Source organism: Pimephales promelas, chromosome 9, assembly GCF_988280905.1.
Source record: "Pimephales promelas chromosome 9, fPimPro1.hap1.1, whole genome shotgun sequence".
Lineage (NCBI taxonomy): Eukaryota > Metazoa > Chordata > Actinopteri > Cypriniformes > Leuciscidae > Pimephales > Pimephales promelas.
In genome coordinates, this window is record NC_142777.1 from 16,438,703 (window position 1) to 16,461,032 (window position 22,330).

The 22,330-nt window shown below is 37.6% G+C and overlaps 1 protein-coding gene across 2 annotated transcripts; it reads left to right on the forward strand.

Annotated features, from left to right (window-relative positions):
* The first annotated feature begins 5,480 nt into the window (after positions 1-5,480).
* On the forward strand, positions 5,481-22,004 carry sh3rf2 (SH3 domain containing ring finger 2). Of its 2 annotated transcripts, none has more exons than XM_089134794.1 (11): positions 5,481-5,598; positions 6,062-6,443; positions 8,968-9,228; positions 9,773-9,868; positions 12,323-12,622; positions 16,708-16,829; positions 17,130-17,300; positions 18,327-18,568; positions 20,130-20,419; positions 20,536-20,819; positions 21,075-22,004. In XM_089134794.1, the coding sequence occupies exons 2-11, from the start codon at positions 6,084-6,086 to the stop codon at positions 21,253-21,255; spliced, it is 2,307 nt and encodes a 768-aa protein (XP_088990920.1). In that variant the 5' UTR covers positions 5,481-5,598; positions 6,062-6,083; the 3' UTR covers positions 21,256-22,004. The 2 variants fall into 2 exon arrangements, with proteins under 2 accessions (XP_088990920.1, XP_039504883.2); XM_039648949.2 differs by lacking the exon at positions 5,481-5,598 and adding an exon at positions 5,722-5,793.
* The last annotated feature ends 326 nt before the right edge of the window (positions 22,005-22,330 follow it).

Genomic DNA, 22,330 nt, shown 5'->3' on the forward strand with positions numbered 1-22,330 from the left:
TTTTTTTTTTTTTTTTCAGAAAATAGAGTGTTCGAGGAGGACAAACAGGGAGGCAGCTGGCTTGCAAGCATGTTTGTGTGTGTGTCCTATATTTAGGTCCTTTGCTTGTTCTGACAGCTGTTTATGTGTTCTTCAATTAAAAGCTGGCTTCAGTCTGAGCCGTTTGCATGGCCCATTTTTAGTATTCACAGCCAGGTGTAAAGCTCTTGATGTTTCATGCACACCCACCACTACTACACTCATCCAGGACATATCAGATCATTTGTGTGCAAATGAACGTAATGTCCTCTGTAATGAGAGCGCTTGAGGATTATTTCTGATGATGGCCTGTCAGGTCCAGAAGGCAAACAGGACCTTAGATGGCTCGCCTAGAGGTCAGGCATAATGTCACAACATCACAGATGCCACACTGATGACAGCCTTTTTTTTAATGGACATGCACAACAATATCAGGTCAGCACTGAACTGAACCAGTGGCTTGATGTTCTCATCACTGTGGAGTATCAGCATCCAGTGACATGTTCAGTCATTACTTCAATAATGTACAGTGGGTTTTGGTGTCAATGCCCAGAGCTGAGCGGGACAATGCATTACTCAATGGTGAATGATTCACTGCCGAACCAGAGCATAAGCAGAACGAGAGCACAGGTGCTCTGCAGATGGATGGTAAAGACATTTGGCAGGGGGACCACCTGCTACTGAAACAGCTAACATTTGGTTTCCAAATTAGATTCAAGGCATTCAGACAAGGATAATTAAGTTGATCCAATGTGACAGACTTTCAACATTGTTTCATAGTAGGGGGTTGAATGTTTTGATCCGTGGTATTTTCTTTACAAATAACACATATCTGTATAATATAATCCATCTATAGTTTAGTTTGTGACAGTTCTATCTATCTATAATCTATTTATACTAATAAAGTCTCAGTTTTTGACTTTGTATGTACAATGTGATCTGTGGGAATTGTTTTAAAGGGGTGGTTGATTGCGATTTCACTTTTTTCATTTTAAATAGTGTGTAATGTTGCTGTTGGTGCATGAACAGTATCTGCAAAGTTGCAGCGCTGAAAGTTTAGTTTAAGCAGAGATATCATCTTTTAAAAATCAGGAAGTATATTGCCAACAAAAACGACTCGATTGGGACTACAGCTGGGTTTTAGACGTCATTAACCCACACATTTGCATCAACCCTCCCTCCGGAAAATGCAAAAAAGGGCATGGCCATATTTCTGCGGCTCGTCGAGTGTGTTGTTCTCCCAGCTGTCAGGTCTTGTGTTCGAGCTTCCAACGGACGTTGTTGTTCGTCAACAATGAATACAATTTATGTTTGATTATGTTCCTGAAAATGACATGGCTCTCTGTACTGCGCATTTTAAGAAAAATAGCTTCCAGAATCTCCACGAGTTCAACACCGGATTCAACAAGAAACTGTAACTAAAACATGAAGCAGTTCCAACTTTAAAACCAGAGGCAGTTGTTGGGCCACAACCTGTAAGTAGGCTAAGGCCGTGTGTCCACCAAAACGTTTTTAGCCAGCTGAAAACGCTAGACGCTCTGCTGAAGACGCCGTGCTTTGGGCGCTTGAGAGCGTTTTGGCAGCGCAGCGGTTTTTCCGTTGAGACGTTTCGTTGCTATGATACAGAATACCCGCAGCACAGTTTGAATGTTGTCAGTTGGTCGGTGTGGTATTAGTCCCGCCCCTCCTCCACTGTGATTGGACGGCTGGGTAAAATGTGACAGTGATGAGCGCTGCGTTTTATCCAAAGTTGAATATTTTTCAACTCCCGGCGACCAGTAAAAACGCCGGGCGCTCGGCGCTTCAGCGTGAAAAAAACGCTCAGCGCCTCGGTACACTCATGGCGTTTAAAAAACGCGGCGCTCCCATTGAAAACAATTGAAAACATACGCCAGGCGCGTGGAAAAACGCTTTGGTGGACACACGGCCTAAGACTTAATCATTTTAAATGTATTTGCAAGTATAATTTCAGTGTTTTAGTTTTATCAAATGCCAGCGCTGACTTTATAGCCACGCTACTAGTTATGCTATTTCGTGTCTAAGACAAACGCATACAAACATTATGGACCTGAATTTTGTATATGTACTAATTCTGTAAATGTATTTTTCATGTATATTTATGGTGTTATTTTTTGATTTGATCAAGAACGTAAACCAATGCCAACACTGTTTGTGTATATAGGAGCCAGTCAGTCCGATGCTATTGTGTAAAACAAACGTGTATAAAGTAAAAAAAGATATAGGCAAATTACCATTCAGAAACGTTTTTTAAGAGCCGTGTGTGGTGAGGTTCTGCTTGACTCTCTTCATCGCCGCTTTCTGGGTCTCATTCTGGCTCAAACTGATACTGCAGTATATCAACACCATTATTTACATTTGACAGGAACACATGCAAGTGAATTTTCCGGAAAACGAGCATTACAGTTTAGCCAATCACAACACGCCGGCCCAAACTAACCAATCTGAGCCCACTGCCTGTTTCTGAGGGAGTGGTTTCATAGAATCAGGAAGTCGACCAGTCGTTCAAATGACAGAGGAGAAAGCAGCTTACAATAAAGGTGAAATTTATTAAAAATAAGACTTAAAAAAAGAAAAACGACAAATACATGTTATAGTGCACCCCATAAACACAACCATGCAAAGAAAAATCATTTCGTGACAAATACAAGAGTGACTTTTAACCTTAAAAAAATGTTGTTATTCCGGTTGGTCTTGCGCAGCAGGCTCTTTGTTAAAAACTCTGCACAACCACACGCTACATACTGTACAACAGATGTAACCATAATTAACAAAACACCAGAAGCAAAACAAACAGAAGGTGTTGTGGTATCCCAGAAAAGGAAGATACAACAGATTGACATCCCCCAGCAGGAAACGTGAATGACACTACTTATTAGAGACACCTTAACAGTGTTTAGATTTACTGTTGATCGCTCACTGGCATGGATTACACAGCAAAGAGTTCAATATTTTGATCATTATAAGTGACTATAGTTACAAAAGTAAGTTCTGCACCGAGCTGAGCAAGAGTGTATTTGATAAATAAAAACTCTCAGAAATAATGGCAGGAAACAATAGGCATATAATCAGCCCATGAATAATCGATGGCCTGTAATGGAAGCCAATAAACACCCATTCCCACAGAACTCAGATGACTTGATTATACTTCAAACTGCAGTGAAAGCACAAATCTCAATGAATGATCAAACAACCAATCCAGGCCAATGAAAAATGAAATGAGAAAAGTAATGGAATACCGTGATTAGTAGACAGTGATAATCTTTGTGTAAAGAGGAAACGCTAACATTTGAGAGGAAAGGCTGGTCAGTTGTATGTAGACATACAAACTGCTCCCTCTGCTGGCAAGATGTCTCCTCTCTATCAGACAAGAGGACAAAGAATGACAAACACATAGCAAGGGCCCAACTTTTGCATATACTCTCTCCAGCTCATCACAAACACTCAACTTTACAGCAGCCAAAGGCTCATTCTGAGTTTTGTCAGGATGTTAAACTAACCTAACCTAACCTAACTGATTACATGAATCACTAAAAGCATTCATAGATCTGAAATGCAGCACTGGAAACCGTGCGTGAAACTACAGCAATAATTCACAAACATACGAAAATTAATATCAATTTTAAAGTATGTCTAAAACCTCCCCATATTCTGCAGACTTACAAAACAAATAAAAAATTCATGTACCCTTAAAAAATTTAAGTGAATGTCCTGAACTTGTGCAGAACGCAGAGCCAATATTAATGAATAATTTAACCGTGAGATGTTAAAACGGGACTTTGGGGTTTAAGGGATGTGTGAATTTGAAATCCCATAGATTCAAAACAGATGTCTGTATTTTTTTCATTGCAGGGTAAAGTAGGAGATGATTTATGCATTGACTAAGGCTGCAGTCGTCACTACCAGAACTCCAATCATCATTAGGCTTGTCTTATCTGTCAGTAGATCTTCTGCTCATTAATCTGTCTGACTGAAGAATATGCTTATTCATGTAGGGAAATGCTATGCAGATAGGAACCTCCATGGTGGGGTTGTTTCAATGAAAAATCTAGATGACACTTGAAATTGCAATGCTACATTTTTATAAAACATGATCCAATTGCTTTTGTTCACCACTAGAGGGCGGCAGTATTATTACAAAATTAACTTGGAATATTAGAAATTTATTTCCATGTAACTCATGAATGGTGGATTCCACGAGTACAGTAAACTTTGTTTCCCATCTTTTAAACCATTACAGGAGCAAATCCAATTTTTGTAGTGAGTCCGATTTAAAAATTATTATCTAAAATACTTCCCAACTCAGAGGCCTTGACCTTGACTGTCATTCACACAATGTCATATTTTTTAATTTTGATGATATGTTTTAATTTTAATTGATATTCACTTAAACACTTTTTACAGTTTTATAGCCTAATCCAAGCATATTATCGACTTTATTATTTATTCTTACTGCATTTATCAAGCATTCAACCCTTGGTTATTGAAAAAAAAAACATTTTCATTAATTTACAAAATATAAGTTAACCAATAACTAGGCTATGAATTAACACAGAAACTAACTTCTGGGTGACAGATTTATTATGGCAACATTTTGCAACCATGTTAGCCATTCTCAAACATTTTTTAAATGCTCATTATATTTAACAGTGATAAATTAACACATATTTTTATTGCATTAGATTATTTTGTCATCTTTATTGTTAATTGTAAATGATTGGGTAAGAATTTATACTATAGTTACACGTTTCAACATGTACTTAGTAATTACAGTGCATTATATAATTACAAGTAACCCAAAACCAAACTCTAACCGTAACTCTAGCCTACATAGTTAATTAATATTACTCCATATACTTTGAGTAAGTACAATGTAACCTTAGAATAAAGGGTTACACTTTATTTTAAGGTGCTCTACAGTGTAATTACACATTTAAGTACTGTAAAATTAATTAGACTATTTATAAGGTTAGGGTTTAAGTTTGGTTTAGGGTTAGTTGCATGTAATTATGCATAATTTATAGTTATTACTATAGTAGCTTAACTACTACATGTAACTTGTAACAAGGACACTGTAATATAAAGTGCTACCAAATAAAGTGTAACCAATTATTGCAAATTGTAAAATAACACAACTGCAATTTTGTCAAATTTAGCTTTTGTAGCCTACTCTAGGCTATAGAAAATTAACAGATATAAATATAAATAAAACAGCTCAAATAATATTTAGTTTGACCAACCTTTCCTTGCCTAATTTCACTGAAAAAATGAATCTTTCTAAATGTATAGGCTATATAGCTGTCTCAAGTTGACTATAATTCGTCATTAACTGATTAACTATTTCTTTAATTTATATTTATGAACATTCATTTGCAATGAAAACATTATTTGATTTCAGAAGTTTCCGTCATGTTCAGTCTATTATTGTCTCCGGCTGAATCTCAGTTGACATTGAGGTGTAAGCTGACACCTATCCGCAAACATCCAGTTTAGACCTGCTCTATCAGTCGCCAGTAATACTTTTCCCCCCCATCATTTTTTCTACTCTTGCGTGACCATAAGGTATGTGAATATTTAACTGTATTTGAGTACAATGTTCAGTTTTATATCTAACTCATTTTGCTTTGGACGTGTTTCAAGTAGCCTAATCCAGGTAGACGTGACATGACGTCACGTGCTGACGACTCAGTCGCCCGATCTTGATTTCAATGATAACTTGCTTCTCATCTTCTCATAATAGCACAAATGTATCAAAATGTAAGCGTAATTAAGCAATAATATAGATATATAAGCTAAAAATGTACACGTGTCCTGTCTGCCTTTTATGTCGTTCGCAGTGTTCAGCGTTCACACCTGTTTACATATTAGGCTAACGTGATAAGCTGGTGTTGACGGAAGTAGGCTACACGAGCTATTAGCAACATGTTTACTTTGCAAAATTATTATATAATATTGTGTATTTTTGGTAAAATTGTTATCGAATATTGTGTGAGCCACGTAGCTAAAGCTTGTGATCTTGTGTCAGGTATGCAGGAGGAGAGTGCTGTATGATGGAGGATCTGGCTGTTTTGGACCTGTTGGAGTGTCCTTTGTGTTTGGAGCCTTTAGACGTGTCTGCCAAGGTCTTGCCATGCCAGCACACGTTTTGTAAATCATGCCTTCAGCAGCACGAGGCATCACACCACCATCAGATGTGCTGCCCAGAGTGCAGAACTGCTGTTCCAGGATCAGTGGAGGAGCTTCCCACCAATCCGCTGCTAGTGAGACTCCTAGAGAGCCTCCAGGAACGGGTTCCACTGGGCACACCGAGGGACAGATCCGGCAGATATGTGAGCTCTACAGTCCAGGAGAAACTTTTAGGCAGTTATATTCAATATCTGCCCAAACAGGAGCAGGACACACAGCGGGTAAGAAGTACATGTACTTTTGTTGCTTGCATTAGAGTGAGAATAATGCACAGACTTAAAAAGCTCCTTTGTCTTTCTTTGTCTTTTTTTTGTATGTAGCTGCTACTTTTGTTTTTTGACATGCAGTTGAGTTGGTCTTGCATGCATGTGCTTGTTTGCGTTTCTTTCCTTATATATATACACTATATATATATATATATATATATATATGATCAATTAGTTATGTATAATATATGTATATAAACATATTTTTAATTTAACTCATCAAAATTAAGTTAAGCAATTTAAAAAAAATTATAAGTTATACTGTACAAGTTTTTTGAGTCAGTTTATTGTGATTTCAAAGTTCATTGTACTTTAAAGTTCATTGTACTTAAAAATGTAAGGCAGCAACTTTAAAAAAACCTTCTGTGTGTACTTGCATAAAAAAATCAATTCACATTGTTAGTGTATTGCAAAACACTTTTGCTGCTTTTTGGATACGGGTAAGGTTAGGCACAAGTTTGGTGGTATGGGTAGATTAAGAGTGGGTTAACGGGTAAGGGAAGGGTCGACAGTGTAGTTAGATGTAAAGAAATTCATTACATGAAGGTATTTAAAAAAATTGAAAAAGTACATTGTAAAAATATAAACAATAAATGCTTCGTACCAAGTGAATAATGTAAATGTTATACAGTACAATGCATTTACTATAAAGTGGGACCAAAATATTTTTTTTTATGATGTAGATTTATCATTATGCTGATAATAGTGCTCAAAATATGAATTATTTCCCAAAAAATCTGTCCAGAATGTATCATATTAAATTGTGTCTGTTGTCATGCCAAATCAAACATGATGTTTGTTTTTCGATAGAACAATAATCCTGCACAGTGAAAATTATGATGAAATGTTTGTTTATAAATAAATCAGTAGGTTTGGTGTTGGGATTGATGGATGGGAGGTCAGTTTGCCTTTCTGACTTGCTTAAGAGCTCAATTATCTCTGTGTGTGTGTTTAGTAATGTCCACTGAAACACACAGGGCCTTGGTTTAGTTTAAGTAGGTCGGTGGATTTGAGTTTCAGTTGTGAAAAAAGCCATTGCATTGGCAGCCACAAACAGTAACTTTGTTTAAACACTTGGGATACTTTTGAGCTCTTGGGAAACTTTTCATACTGCATTTCCCATTCCATGTTAATTTAGTAGACATGCATTAGAAGTGTTAAGAGAGATAGTATACAATAAAGAGAGCTGTTAGATGCTGTGTTATTTACATGTATATGCATATATACACTCACCTAAACGATTATTAGGAACACCTGTTCAATTTCTCATTAATAAATCAACTAATCACATGGCAGTTGTGTCAATGCATTTAGGGGTGTGGTCCTGGTCAAGACAATCTCCTGAACTCCAAACTGAATGTCAGAATGGGAAAGAAAGTTGATTTAAGCAATTTTGAGCTTGGCATGATTGTTGGTACCAGACGGGCCGGTCTGAGTATTTCACAATCTGCTCAGTTACTGGGATTTTCACGCACAACCATTTCTAGGGTTTACAAAGAATGGTGTGAAAAGGGAAAAACATCCAGTATGCGGCAGTCCTGTGGGCGAAAATGCCTTGTTGATGCTAGAGGTCAGAGGAGAATGGGCCGACTGATTCAAGCTGATAGAAGAGCAATTTTGACTGAAATAACCACTCGTTGCAACCGAGGTATGCAGCAAAGCATTTGTGAAGCCACAACACGCACAACCTTGAGGCGGATGGGCTACAACAGTAGATGACCCCACTGGGTACCACTCATCTCCACTACAAATAGGAAAAAGAGGCTTCAAATTGCAAGAGTTCACCAAAATTGGACAGTTGAAGACTGGAAAAATGTCGCCTGGTCTGATGAGTCTCGATTTCTGTTGAGAAATTCAGATGGTAGAGTTAGAATTTGGCGTAAACAGAACGAGAACATGGATCCATCATGCCTTGTTACCACTGTGCAGGCTGGTGGTGGTGTAATGGTGTGGGGATGTTTTCTTGCCACAGCCTACCTGAACATTGTTTCTGACCATGTCCATCCCTTTATGGCCACCATGTACACATCCTCTGATGATTACTTCCAGCAGAATAATGCACCATGTCACAAAGCTTGAATCATTTCAAATTGGTTTCTTGAACATTACAATGAGTTCACTGTACTAAAATAACACAAATCTCCATCAACTGCAAGATGCTATCCTATCAATATGGGCCAACATTTCTAAAGAAAGCTTTCAGCACCTTGTTGAATCAATGCCACGTAGAATTAAGGCAGTTCTGAATGCGAAAGGGGGTCAAACACAGTATTAGTATGGTGTTCCTAATAATCCTTTAGGTGAGTCTATATCGTAAAGTCAGTGTAATAATTAATTGAAATGTCGGTAATGAAAACGGTAATGAAAATTACATTGCAGTAATAAGAATTAGATGTATTTAATTGTTATGCTGATAAGGCCACAATGTAAAATATGGCCCAGATGTGTTCTTGACAGGCTTCCTTTTTATTTGTTTCAGGTTCAAGCTCAAGCTTTATATGACTTCCAGGGGAATGCACCTGGGGAGATCACAATGAAGTCAGGTGACATCATTTATCTGCGGTGGAAAGTAGATGATAACTGGTACTATGGGGAAAGCAAAGAGAGCACTGGTCTGCTACCAGTCAACGTTGTGCGAGTCATAAGTGAGCAGCCGCTGGCCCTCTGCCGAGCACTTTATGACTTCAATGCGAACAATCTGGATCCAGACGACAGCAAGGAATGCCTAACCTTCTTCAAGGTCAATCTCTTCTTTTTAATCGGTGTACTACCACAATTCAGTTTTGTTGGTACAGTGGCCACGAAAAGCATTTGGACATTTACAGTAATCCATGCTAAAAGTTTCATTATATTAACAAAAGTGTCATCTGCTAAAATGATTGGATTTTTATGTGTGACTGAAGTGACAAAATACTTATTTTGGCCATTGTATGTTAAACATAAGCATTTTGAGTATTACATGCCCCATTTGTGGGATTTATAGAGTGGGAACCGGGAAGCAAATACATTTCTTTTCTTTGGGCTCTTTTATGTAGCAGTATTGTTAGTCACACCACAGGACTTGAATTATATAAGAGTTCTGACTCAGGCACAGCTTCCATTAAAGGACATTTCCTGGAGTGTTTTTTTTCTTCTTCTTTGAGAGCAGATGGTCCAAATGGGTCTGGATTTGAGTTAAGGGTGTAATGGGCCTGCAGCGTAGAGTGATTTGAGCCAAGTAAACGTCTTCAGGGACGTCCATGCACCCTCAGCTGCCTAACGGCTGTCTCTCTTTCCCCCCACAGGGAGACAGCATTACTCTCATTAAACAAGTCAATGAAAATTGGGTCGAAGGTAAACTCGGAGACAAAGTTGGGATTTTTCCTTTGCAGCTCACAGAGGTAAGGCAGCATTTTCAAAACATGGAGAATATCTATAATAAATATAAAAAAGAATGAATAAATTTAAAAAAGCATAACATTTTACAATAAGGTTTCATTTGTTAACACAAACTAAAGGTGAAGTGCAGTTCTACGGCATTTATTATTCTGTGTTCATGTTCATTTCAACATCAAAATCAAAAGTTTTTTTAACATTAGTTAATTCACCATGAAGTAAAATGAACAAACATTGAACAGCTGTATTTATATTAAAAAGAACAAACATTGAACAGCTGTATTTATATTAAATGAAAAAATGCGTTAGTTATTACATCAACTAATGTTAACAGATGACCTTATTGTAAAATGTTACCAAAAAAAAAGAAATATTCTGCATAAAGAAAAGAAAGCCTTTTTTAAATTAAGTAGATTCCCCCCTCATTACTGTAATGTGAAATATTGAAAACAATGTTATTTTCATTATTAAAAAGACAGTACAATAATGATACTTTCAATTGTACTTTTAAGTCTACTTTACAATTTAAAGCAGGGGTCTTTTTATTATATTTATAGGGGTTATATTTATGAAAGTTAGTGGCCTACAATAACTTGCTCATAGTATATAGTATGTGATATTACTATATTCACATACTTTGTTGTGAGGCTTACATTACACTGAAAACAACTAAAATAATCATTTAAAATGTGCATAGAGTTGTACATTACATTTTAAGTTTTAATGTAGAAGGGATAATGAAGCATGTTGCTGAATTTAGCTTAATATTTTTGGTGATTTTTAGCAACTTTTTGGATTTGTTGATTTTTAACAACCTCTCCGAAAACAAACAAAACTAATGGACAGTGTGACAAACCACACTAAAACGACTTCAACTCTTATTAAATGTAGAATGTAGTAGTGTACTCTTGAACTTTAGCTTCGGTTGGAGTTCACTTCATATTTTAAAATGCATTTTTTTTTCAGTTATATTGAAATGCATAAAATGCATATCAGCAAAAATGAGTTTGCTATCAGGACCCATACCTTTTGTTGACGACCCCCGATTTAAGCATTTACAATAATGAGAATATTGTGGACCATTGAGACTGAGGGATTTTTGCTTAATTGTCATGAAAATAATGTCACAGCATGAAAAAAAAATTAAAGGGGTGATGAACTGAGAAATCAAATTTTCCTTGGGCTTTTGACATCTAAGAGGTCATCATATTATAAGAATATCCTGTAAGTTTCAGAACTGAAAACGTCCTTGTTAGTCCAATAAAAGCTTTTATTGACACCAGCCCCAGCAAACGACTCTTTTTAAAAGTGGGGAACTATGCCGTCAAAGAGGATAAATCACCACCCCCTCAGAAGAAGATCAACGTCTACTTCAACACGGCCAGTTTAGCCCCGCCCACCGATTCGCGTATTACACGCATAGCTAAATAACATAGGCCTACCTTGTGATGACAAACCAGTTCGAGAGCAAAACTCATTATAATATGCAAAACTGTTATCCACTCACAGCAGTGGGCGTTTCCTTCCAAGTCTTCAATGCGAGACGCCCATAAAAACCGATCATTTTTGAGGTAGGCTCAAAACTAGGGTAGAAAATAGTCTATTACTTATTCATTTTGATGTTTTTTTATGTAAAAATCAAGCGAACGTCATAAGTTGACCTCAGACAACAATATAATAAATGTAAAAAGCCAGTTCATGACCCCTTTAATGATCCTAAAAATAGGTTTCTTTGTGCAATATCCTATTTTTCTTGTGATTTTAAACATTTTGACTATTTTGTTCTTTCTAAGCCATTATGCAATGATACACTAATTTAAAATGACATCACTCTCTGCTTCGTGACATGAAATCTTAATTTAATGTCACGATTAAATTCCGAACAATATGCCCTCGTCTCTTAGCACTCGTGGTGTCGGCAGCTACTTCACGGAGCGTGATAACGGGCTTTTAGACGTGTTTAGTGAGCTTGCTATCTCTGACACAGCAGTTCTGTGACTGAGATGTGCATTCTTCCACCACTGCTGCTCCAGTGAACCTCATGTGTCGCATGATAATCAAGCTCCAACTGGCTTTTCATTATCCATGCGCTGAATTAAATCTGAGGTTAGTCAGATAAAAGAGCCAGCCTCCCTCCCTCTCAGCGCCAGTCGGGCATCTCAGCGGTGACCAGCCAGGCGTGAAGGCACAGTAATGCTGTCTGTTTCTTTGGTGGCAGAGCAGCACATCATGGGAAAAGGGAGGGGGAGTGTCACTCCTGCCCACATGTGCTGCACCAGTCCATCTTAACAGTGCGTTCCTCAGATCCAGCTGCCTCTTAGGAAGTTTGGAGCGAGCAGGTGGGACTAATCGCTTTTAACTTGCACTTTTCTTACTGGCAAACTCACAGCAGGTAAAGTGGCTCACGCAGATGAGAGGCAGCATTATTTTTTAACCCGATTTGTGTCTTTCCGCTGTAGCCGAATCCGGCGGCGTACGAGCTTCTGGAGAAACGCAAGAGGAGGGACTCAGTGGAATCGCACCCACGGAGCGCCGTCAGGGTCAGCGCAGACGCCCACAGGCGGCTCGCTGGAGCGTCTCACAAGTCGGCCAGGCCTCCAAATGTCAGTCTCCTGAACAGCCTGAACTATCCTCCTCTCAGCCAGAGCCAGCAGCCACCTCACATCAGCTCCACCGCACAGCCTTCCTCCAGCAAGACGCCACAACTCGGCACGTTTAACAAACCGCGTCTGAGGAGCTCTCACAGAAGCTTGCCTAAGGTGAGCTGTCCCTGTATTTTTATCACATTTCTTTGTGTAGGAATGACGATTGGTTAATAATGCGATTAGTTGTGTTTTTGTCATTTAGCTACACTGAGTTTAACATCCTACTCATTATTGGTGAAGGAGAGAGATGATGAGTCAGAGATCTTCATTTTTAATGCTGAGGCAATGTTTGTTTTGGTTATCTGTGATCCGTCTTGTATAGAAAAGGAATAATACTTATATTATGCTAATGTGCCTGCTTCAATCTCACAAGATTTTGGCAAAAATTAGATTTAATTAGAAACATAATGCTTTGAAATCACGTGATTTACCTAAAATGAGCAGTTACTTTCTTCATGTTTTCTCCTGTGTACAAATATTTCTCTCCGCTGTCAGTGTGAGATGTTTTTCTGTATGAGAGGAAGCCAGCGTGCCTTAAAGCTAAAAATGCCCCATTCTCTGTTGCAGCTTTACAAGCTCATGACTCATATAGGGTTACATAACACTTTCCTCTTATCTGGTTGAAAGGCTCATTCCTCTCCACCGAGCAGTGACTCTCTCTCTCTCTCCTCCTGCCATCAGTTGTGTCATTAATAGATGGCGAGGAAAACATCGCATCATGGAGACGAGGCGAGTCACTCGGGGGTCAGTTAACACTGGATTTTTCTTCAGATTGTGCAACACCGTGTGAAGTCATAGGAAACATGCCCACTCTTTCTGACTCAGCAGTGTCATTCAGATAGAAGGAAGATATTTAAAGCAATAGATCGCCCTAAAATAAAACTGATGTCATTATTTAGTAATTCATTGTTGGTGCAAACCCTCCATGAGCTTCTGATGGAACACAAAAGAACAATATTGCAGAATCTGCTGGCTGCTCTTTTCCATTGAATTAAAGTGCTTTTCTATTACCAGTATGGTACTGACTTTTTTGTACATTTGGTACAACCAACTTTCGGTTCCTGCACTTTTTGTAAATAGGCTCATTTTACCACTCACCCCGAGTTAAACAGTTGAGTTTTACCGTTTTCAAACCCATTCAGCCGATTTTCTGATATTTAGAAGAATATCAGTAACCACACAGTTTCTGGTCTCATTGACTTCCATGTAGGAAAAAATATACTATGGAAGTCAATGAGACCAGAAACTGTCTGGTTACTGATATTCTTCTAAATATACAATTCGAGTACATTCGAAAATGGTAAAACTCAACTGTTTAACTCTGGGGGAGTGGTAAAATGAGCCTATTTCCAAAAAAAGTGGAGTATCCCTTTAAGCTTATAATATCGTTTTTAAAAATATTGATGTATTTAAAAGTTGCAGAATGGATTCATTTGGAGACTTCGAAATCGGCAGAGATAGACAGGCAATGCAAAACAAAATCTTATAAGTTATTGCTTAGCTTCAACAACACTAGTCTGTTTTTTGGTCTCGGTCTTGGTCTACCAGTACCAGCTCGACTCGACTCGGCTCGCTTTTCGCTCTGTTTTCCATTGCAGACATTACCGCCACAAATAGTACCCGGTCGTCATAGCGGCGCCTTTCGTTCCTCGTTGCCCTATCAAGCTCTCGCAGGATCCTCTCTTCGGCAACCAAACAAAGGAAAGTCTGCACCTCCTCGTTTGACCACGTCGTATTCTTCCGAGTTGCCATAATAATAATAGTAGTTAGTTTAGTAACTATCTCTGGCCAAACTATTTAAAAATGGCGGGGTTATTCTGGATACTCCATCTGGCGCGTGTAATGATGACGCTGTGAATGGTGACGATTCTCTCTGACCAATCAGCAGTCGGCATTGTTTTCATGTCACATTTTAGTACCGGAGCTCGCCTTAGCTCGCTCAGAACGCCGGAGGTGGTACTAAAAAAAATACTTGAAAGCATGAACAGGTACAACTTTTACACAGTGGAAAACCAAACAAAGGCGAGCCGAGTCGAGTCGAGTCAAGTCGAGGTGCTACTGTGTAGTGGAAAAGCGCCAAAAGTGAACCGGGTTAGGTGCTGTACCATAAAAATAGTCGCCAGAACTTTGAGGGCAAAAAAGGTCCTTTGTCAGTAGATGTATGAAGCTCACAGCTCACACAGAAGTCACTTTCAAACCAAGCTGGTTTCTGTTGGTTGGTGCTTTTTGTTCACATGACCAGCTTGAACTCATATGCATGGGGAAATCTTTCGCCCTTAGACGTGAAATTCACAATCGCATTGATTCCGATTGAAATAACTGGATGTCTGTCTTGCAAGACTGACTTTAAATATGAAGTTGCAAATAAAAGGATAAAAGCAAATGGGTAATCTAAATATGAGTTGGGTCTCCCATGGTTGGTTATAACAGAGCAATATTGTCGTCAAAAACCTGATCATTTTGAATAGGCAAAGTCTTACTAACTAATTACATTTCTTAAAAGGCAAGTATTAAACATCTCAAAGAAAGTTATAAAAGATGGATTGACTTTAAATAGTATGCACTAACATTTAAATTAATAACGTGATAATAACGTCAATGCTTTTTCTGTGTCCATAAATGTTTTTAGAGTGTACATGCATAGCAAATACCTGTATGTAATCACAGCTGTAACAAATTTCTGCAATTACATCTACAATTGTTGACCCCCCCCCCCCCCCCTTAACCAGATTTAACCATACCATAAAGCCTGTCTCTAACCTTACCCGTATCCCGCCTCAAAAGCAGCAAGACGTTAAGTACATTGTACCTAACAATTTTCTGTTATACAAAGTACATACTAATTAAAGACACCCACATTGTTTTTCAAAGAGAATAATATTTCAGTCTTTCTACATCCAAATTTCATGTTTAATTCAATGGGTCAATTTATCTTGGTCAAAAATTTACTTGCAAAGTGAATATGATCGCCAAGTAAATCCTACACCAATTCATTTTCATTGATATAGACTGGGACCGAACTTTCTTTCTTAAAATAAATGCTCTATTGTACTCTTTTAAGGTACAATTTTGGATTGCAGCACTTCTTATGTTAATATTACCGCCTCGCTAGGATGAATCACCTGTGCTGTATTTCTCATTTGTACGTCGCTTTGAATAAATCGAATGTGTTAATGTACTGTCTAGGCCTTCTGTGTCTTCTGTGGCAGTGCTGATGTAACTAAGCTGTAATCACCTGCTCTCTCTACGATAATTATGGGACATACTGTAGGTGTAAGTGTTTAAGAGAGGCGTGGAAATTGTCAAAATTACAGAAACTCTCTAGGATTCACAGATCGGTCTCTTGTTTCGTCATGCTTTTGTAATGCACTAATATTAGACTGGATCTCGGTTTAAGAGAAAGACTCTCCGACAGTCCATGTGACTCTTCCTGGAGCCTGTGGCCTTAATATTAGTCTTTTGTTATCAGTGAGGGAACATCTCACTCTGAGGCTGATGTCAGAGATATTTCATTTGGGTTTATGTAAGAGATGTGTGTATAACTATTCAAAAATGACTCTTATTACATAATTAAGTGGGTGACTTTCTACAATAGTAATAGTTATGTTCTTAAACTCACATATTTCAAGTTCTTCATGGTCTTAGTTTAATTTTTGTTCTTGTCAGATTTTGTCTTGTTTTGCTTTTTTTTTGTTTTATAATATCTTATTTTATGTGTCATTTGTTTGTGTTGACTTTTGTTTTTAGTCTTGTCCTTTGTTTCCGCCTTGTTTTGTTTTCAGGTTTGTTTCTTTTTTTTGTCTTGTCTTTTTGTTTTGCGCAGTTTTGTTTTATCATGTCTTACTTTGTTTTTTTTTGTTTTGTTTTTACTGTTGATTTTGGTCTTGTCTTTTGGTTTTTGTTTTGCTTTGCTTTCAGGCTTGTTTATTTATATTTTTTTGGTCTTATCTTTGCTTTGCCTTGTTTTGTTTTATCTTGTCTGTCTTTTTTTTGTTGTTTTGTTAATTTGTTTTAATAAAGTACTACTCATTGTTTTCATATGTTAAAAGACATGTTGTCAAGGGTCTACATTAGCACGAATGTTTGAAGTTCAACAAATCTATTGAAGTGTTTTCAAACACCTGTACTGAAGACATTACATTGCTGTCAGTGTTTGTGTGCAGAGACAAAAATTACCAGTTACTTTCTAACTATTACAGAGGGAAAGGACAATGAATGGTGAAAGTCCGCCAGCCATTACCATGGCACTGATTAACCCCCAGGCGTCCCCCGTATCATCAGAGAGCAAGATGTCTGCCACACAGCAGCTCTCCATCAGTGTGTGAGTGCTTTTGAGATCATAAGTAACTTTGAAGAACACCTTAAAGATTGTCTTGCATTGAAGCGAAAATTAATTTAAAATGTTTTGTAGATTGTAAAGATCTTTAGTTAATGTGTCTCTTTGTGGCCTAGAGACGTTTAGGAATTAATTCCTTGGGCTTTTAAAGCGACAGGTCACCCTTTCTTTTCCTTTAAAGCAAAAAAAAAAAAGTATGTGTTTGAGTGAGTAAATAATGACAGTATTTTCTTTTTCGGGTGTTTGGCTGAAATATTTCTTCAACCTGATGTATGACCTGTTTAGGTGTGCAGCGCTGTATTCCTACACACCCCATCGCTCTGAGGAGCTGGAACTGAAGAAGGGTGAAATGGTGGGGGTTTATGGGAAATTCAAAGAGGGATGGTTGCGTGGACTGTCTCTCAGAACAGGCAAAGTAGGGATCCTGCCAGCCAACTATGTTACCCCTGTACTCAGGTGAGCAGAAAAACAGTTGCAACAAAACGCCTGTTGACTAATTTCATTCTCTTCTTCACCTCCTTACATCATTTAATGATAAACACATTATTAAAATATTGACGTAAGCTCTTTAGATCAGTTTATTTGTGCTTGGGTTCTTTATACTGTACATTTTCTTAAAGCTGCAGTCTGGCATTTTTCTCTTTGTCGCCATCTCTGTATGAAATCTGCAATTGCAGTCATTCGCGGAATTATTAACTCTACGCGAGTTGTACTTCATCACCCTCGACACGGCACAGCGTGGATGAACACAATGTTTGAGGAGAGTGTGCAGCTGTCAGTCGGATTATATCTAACAATCGCTTATAAGTTATATCATGCAAAACCGTGCAAATTAGACTTTGTTCTCAAATTGTTAATGTTAAAAACGTAAGCAAGCATTGCGTGACTACATGTAATGTCCTTCCGATATTTATTTATGTTTTCGCAAGGGTCCGGTTGCAGTCTCTTTTTTTTTTCTATAAGCCACTCCGAAGTCTGAGTCTTGTGTATTTTACAGCGGGTGAATCTGTTGTCACTGGTGATTTTCGTTTGAACCTTTCTGGATCCGCCATCAAATTGATACGTTTAATTGTATCAAGTGCGGTGAGAAAAGGCTATAAATCTTCACCTCCAACATCCTCACACACACTGTAGCTTACTAGCCGAGACGCTTCTTTATGTGTACAGATGTGACGTAATGGCTCAAAGACATGCTTGATTCTCCCGTGGAAATCCACCAGTACCACTGGAATTAAAAACATTACAAGCTTACCGCTTTAAATCGAGCTACGGCAAGCAGATAGTAGACACTGGCTGGTTTTGTATTTTCTCAAATATGTATTTTGGATCATTTTTAACCCAAAAAATAGCTACGGACTGCAGCTTTAATAACTAGAGAATGCAAACATTTCACAAGTTCTAATTGGAACCTTTTTATTTTTACGAGCACACGCCTATTATCTTGATAATCAAGTTTACAGTAATATACTAACTTTCTCACAGAACATCTGCAAGGTTTCTTGAACAAACCAAACCTGCCGTTCCTAATACAAGCACAGTATCAACAAAACGACACACCCAACACAAGCCGCAGGCTGTAGTCCTGGCCCTAGACAGAGTAAACGGCGACTCCCCATCAGCTACAATGGCCGTGATGTCATCTGCCGGTCCTGGGAGAGCACCGCAGCTGGGTGGAAAGCAGGGATGGGGCACAGTGAGACGCACCTTCCATGCCACACACAGGGGTGAGAGCCAACAAGCCCCAGCACGCTGCGACAACAGTAGTCAGTCTTTATAGCTATTGCAACTGTTCTAAATCAAAAACTAGTCCAACTTGTGTTTTATTTGCACATTTCATCCTGTCACAATTTATAATTATTATGTTTTTTTATGTTTTTGAAAGTTTCTCATGCTTGGATCAAAAATACCATTAATTTGATCAAAAATACTGTTAAAACAGTGATATTGTGACTGTTGTGAAACAGTCTTCGGTCGTTCACCCTTCAAAAGTTAAAGTTAAAGGGTCAGTAAGATATTTTTTTAAAATAAATTAATAGTTTTGTGACTGAAGACATTTATAATGTTACAACTAGGGCTGTGCAAAAGTTAATTGCGATTAATCGCATCCAAAATAAAAGTCTGTGTTTACATAATATATTTGTGTGTGCTGTATATAATTATTTTGTATATATAAATACCTATGCATGCATGTATATATTTAAGAATTATTTGCGCTTAAATTCTGTATATATTTCTAAATACATAATCAATATTATATAAATATAAATATTTTATATATGAATAACACATTTTCTTAAATATATACATGCATGTGTGTGTATTTATATATACAAAATAATTATATACAGCACACACAAATATATTATGTAAACACAGACTTTTATTTTGGATGCGATTAATCGCAATTAATTTTTGCACAGCCCTAGTTACAACATATATGTATTTCAAATAAATGCTGTTCTTTTGAACTGTCTATTCATCAATGAATCTTACATAACTTATCACAGTTTCCACAAAAATATGAACCGATAATAATTGATCAGCAAATCAGCAAATCAGCATATTAGAATGATTCCTGAAGGATAATGTGACACTGAAGACTCGAGTGATCTTTTTATTAAGCAATTAAGCATTGCATCACAGAAATAAATTACACTTCACAATATATTAAACTAGAAGAAAGCTATTTGAAATCTTTAAAAAAAATCATAATATTAAAATGTTTAAATGTATATTTGATACAGCATAAGAAAAAAAATCATAATTTTTACAAACCTTTTACCAATTGTGCCTCTGTAGGGCCGCTCTACAAAACAGGTACGTTTTGTGTGTACCTAATAAAATGTGTACATAATTAATTTTCAATTCACCCCAAAAGGAAATCATTTACTCAACTCATGTTGTTCCAAATATGGATGAGATTCTTTCTTCTGTTGAAAACAAAAGAAGATATTTTAAAGAAGGTTGAATATAAGAATGTAATCGAACAGGTGACAGTGCCCATTGACTTCCATTGTTTTTTTTTTTTTTTTTTTTTTTGCTGTATACAGGTTTGGAACAACTTGAGGGTGAATAATATATAATGTAAATAATGACATTTTTTAATTTTGGGGTGAACTATCCCTTTAATTTTGATTGAAAAAAGGATATATGGATTATTCTCTCATCATCATATATTTTTAGATATTAGTTGACATACAGATTTTAACTTGCATGGAATGTGTTATATATGTGTATTTGTTCAGTCTGATGCAGTGATTCACTTCTGCTTGACCTTTTGTTTAGGGTCGCCTCACCACGGAAGCTACAATTCACATTCCATCCCAAGCCTTCAGCCTCCTCCTCCTCAAGATTTGGGACAGATCTATACTTTCGGTCGTTCACCCGTTCTTCCCAAAAAGAGAAACGGATTGTTCTCAAACCCCATTAAGACGCAGCATTGGGCGTATGAAACAACAGCACCCTCTGCTGGTGGACATCAGCCGGTCTACAGGGACCCTGTCCAGAAAGAGGCCAGCACAGCTCGTCAGTCCATTCTGGTTAAACCAGAGGCTCATAAGCACAATGCAGAGAAGGTAAAAGAAATGTTTCAGGAATAATAGGATCTAATTTTTAAAGGCACAGGTTTAAAAGAATAACATAAGCATGGTTTTAATGGCTGAATTTGTTTTTTTTTTTTATATTCTTTTAGCCAGTGAAGTCAGTGCGGTTCCTGACTCACGATGCTCCTCAGACAACATCAAAAATGGCGTCCGCCTCATCTGCAGGACATACCTCTGGTTCCCAGTCTGGCCTTTCCGCTCTTGACCACTGGAACCCTTCAGCCATATTGGGTCGGGATGGAAATACATTAGTTCTTAAAGACACAAAAACACTCCCAGCCAGAAAGAGCACAGGTCAGGATCATGCCACTATGGACTGCCTCTCACTAAATATAAAGCCAGTACTGATCAGCAACCAGTCCGGCTCTAGTAGGTGCGTATTCTTGAGTTTTGCGTTATCTGATCTAATTGCTTATGTGTGGGAAAATTATCTAGAAATTAGTGGCAGATTTTTTTTTCTCTTCCTCCTGAAAATTGTCAGTTAAGCAGATATGAGATAATACACCGAAACTGTTTTTAACTGAAAAACATTTCCTGTCAAGAAGCATTTAGATAAGCTTTTTATGATTGGTGCATTCTGACAGAAGTTGATATTGTTTTTGATGTTGACGCATGGATTTTTCTGCAGATATAGGGTAATGAAGGGGTACAACGCTAAAACAGATGCAGAGCTCACGCTGACGGAGGGTGAAATAGTCGTCGTTCAAAGGCCTCGAGCAGACGGGAGGCTTCTGGTGACGCAGGAGATCAGTGGGAAAACGGGTCTTTTCTACATCAGCGTTCTGGAAATACTAGACAAAGTCCTTTGAGAGCCACAGTTTCTTCTGTTGTGTATGTGTTCTCTGACCAGTGCTGTGTTTAGAGTCAAGTCATTTAGGCCTGTTGTGCAATATACCGAAATTTAAAGCAATATCCCGTGTATAACATATGACAGAACGCATCATTTTTCATGCACACCCACTTGGCACAAAAACCTGTAGGGTTTTCCTTCGTCATTAGTCAGTTATGACTGAAAAATGTGCCTTTTTGTACTGTTTGTTGAATCACTGTTTGCACTTTTGGATGGGGTGAGAGGGGGGGAAGGTTGTTAATTCTGGGAACCAAGTAGCTTATGAGTCTATGGCCTGGTTTCACAGACAGGGTTTAGATTGAGCCAGAATTAAATTTTAGCTCAATTAGGACTTTTAAGTGGCTTTCATAAACATGCCTTTGAAAAAAACACAATATTACTGGTGTGCATTTTTGAGACAAAACAATGGTGCTGACATGTTTTAAGATATGTCAGTACAAGTTGCTTTCAGTTAAAACAGCTCAAACATGCTTTTTAGTCTGGGACTAGCTTACGCCTCGTCTGTGAAACCGGGGGTACGACTGCTGGATTTAGAAGGAGGACTAATGACGATTTACTCAAGATTGTCTTTTTCACGCACACAATTCTCTTGTCTCGGTATAGTAAACGTTTTGTTGTATAAAATGTCATAGGTACTGTATATCCTTATTTTTGTGAAAATGATTAAACTAATATAATAATAAACAAAAAAATACTTTTTTTGAAGAATTTTCTCTTATTGGACTTTTGGACTTTTATTGAATTTAATTGGGTATTGTTTGCCTAAACATTTCTCATTTTGCCCCCTTCACGTGAATAAATTGCCATTTCAGTAAGATACATACTGTAATATGACACACACACACACACACACACACACACACACACACACACACACACACACACACAATCACGTATTTAGTGACAGTGGGATAATACTGATAATAATAAAGCATATCAGATGGCAAAAATATGAAAATAATACTATGCAGTTGGATGAAAGGAAAGGTATTGGGAAAGACTAATACACATTTTTGATATACATAATTTGTTTA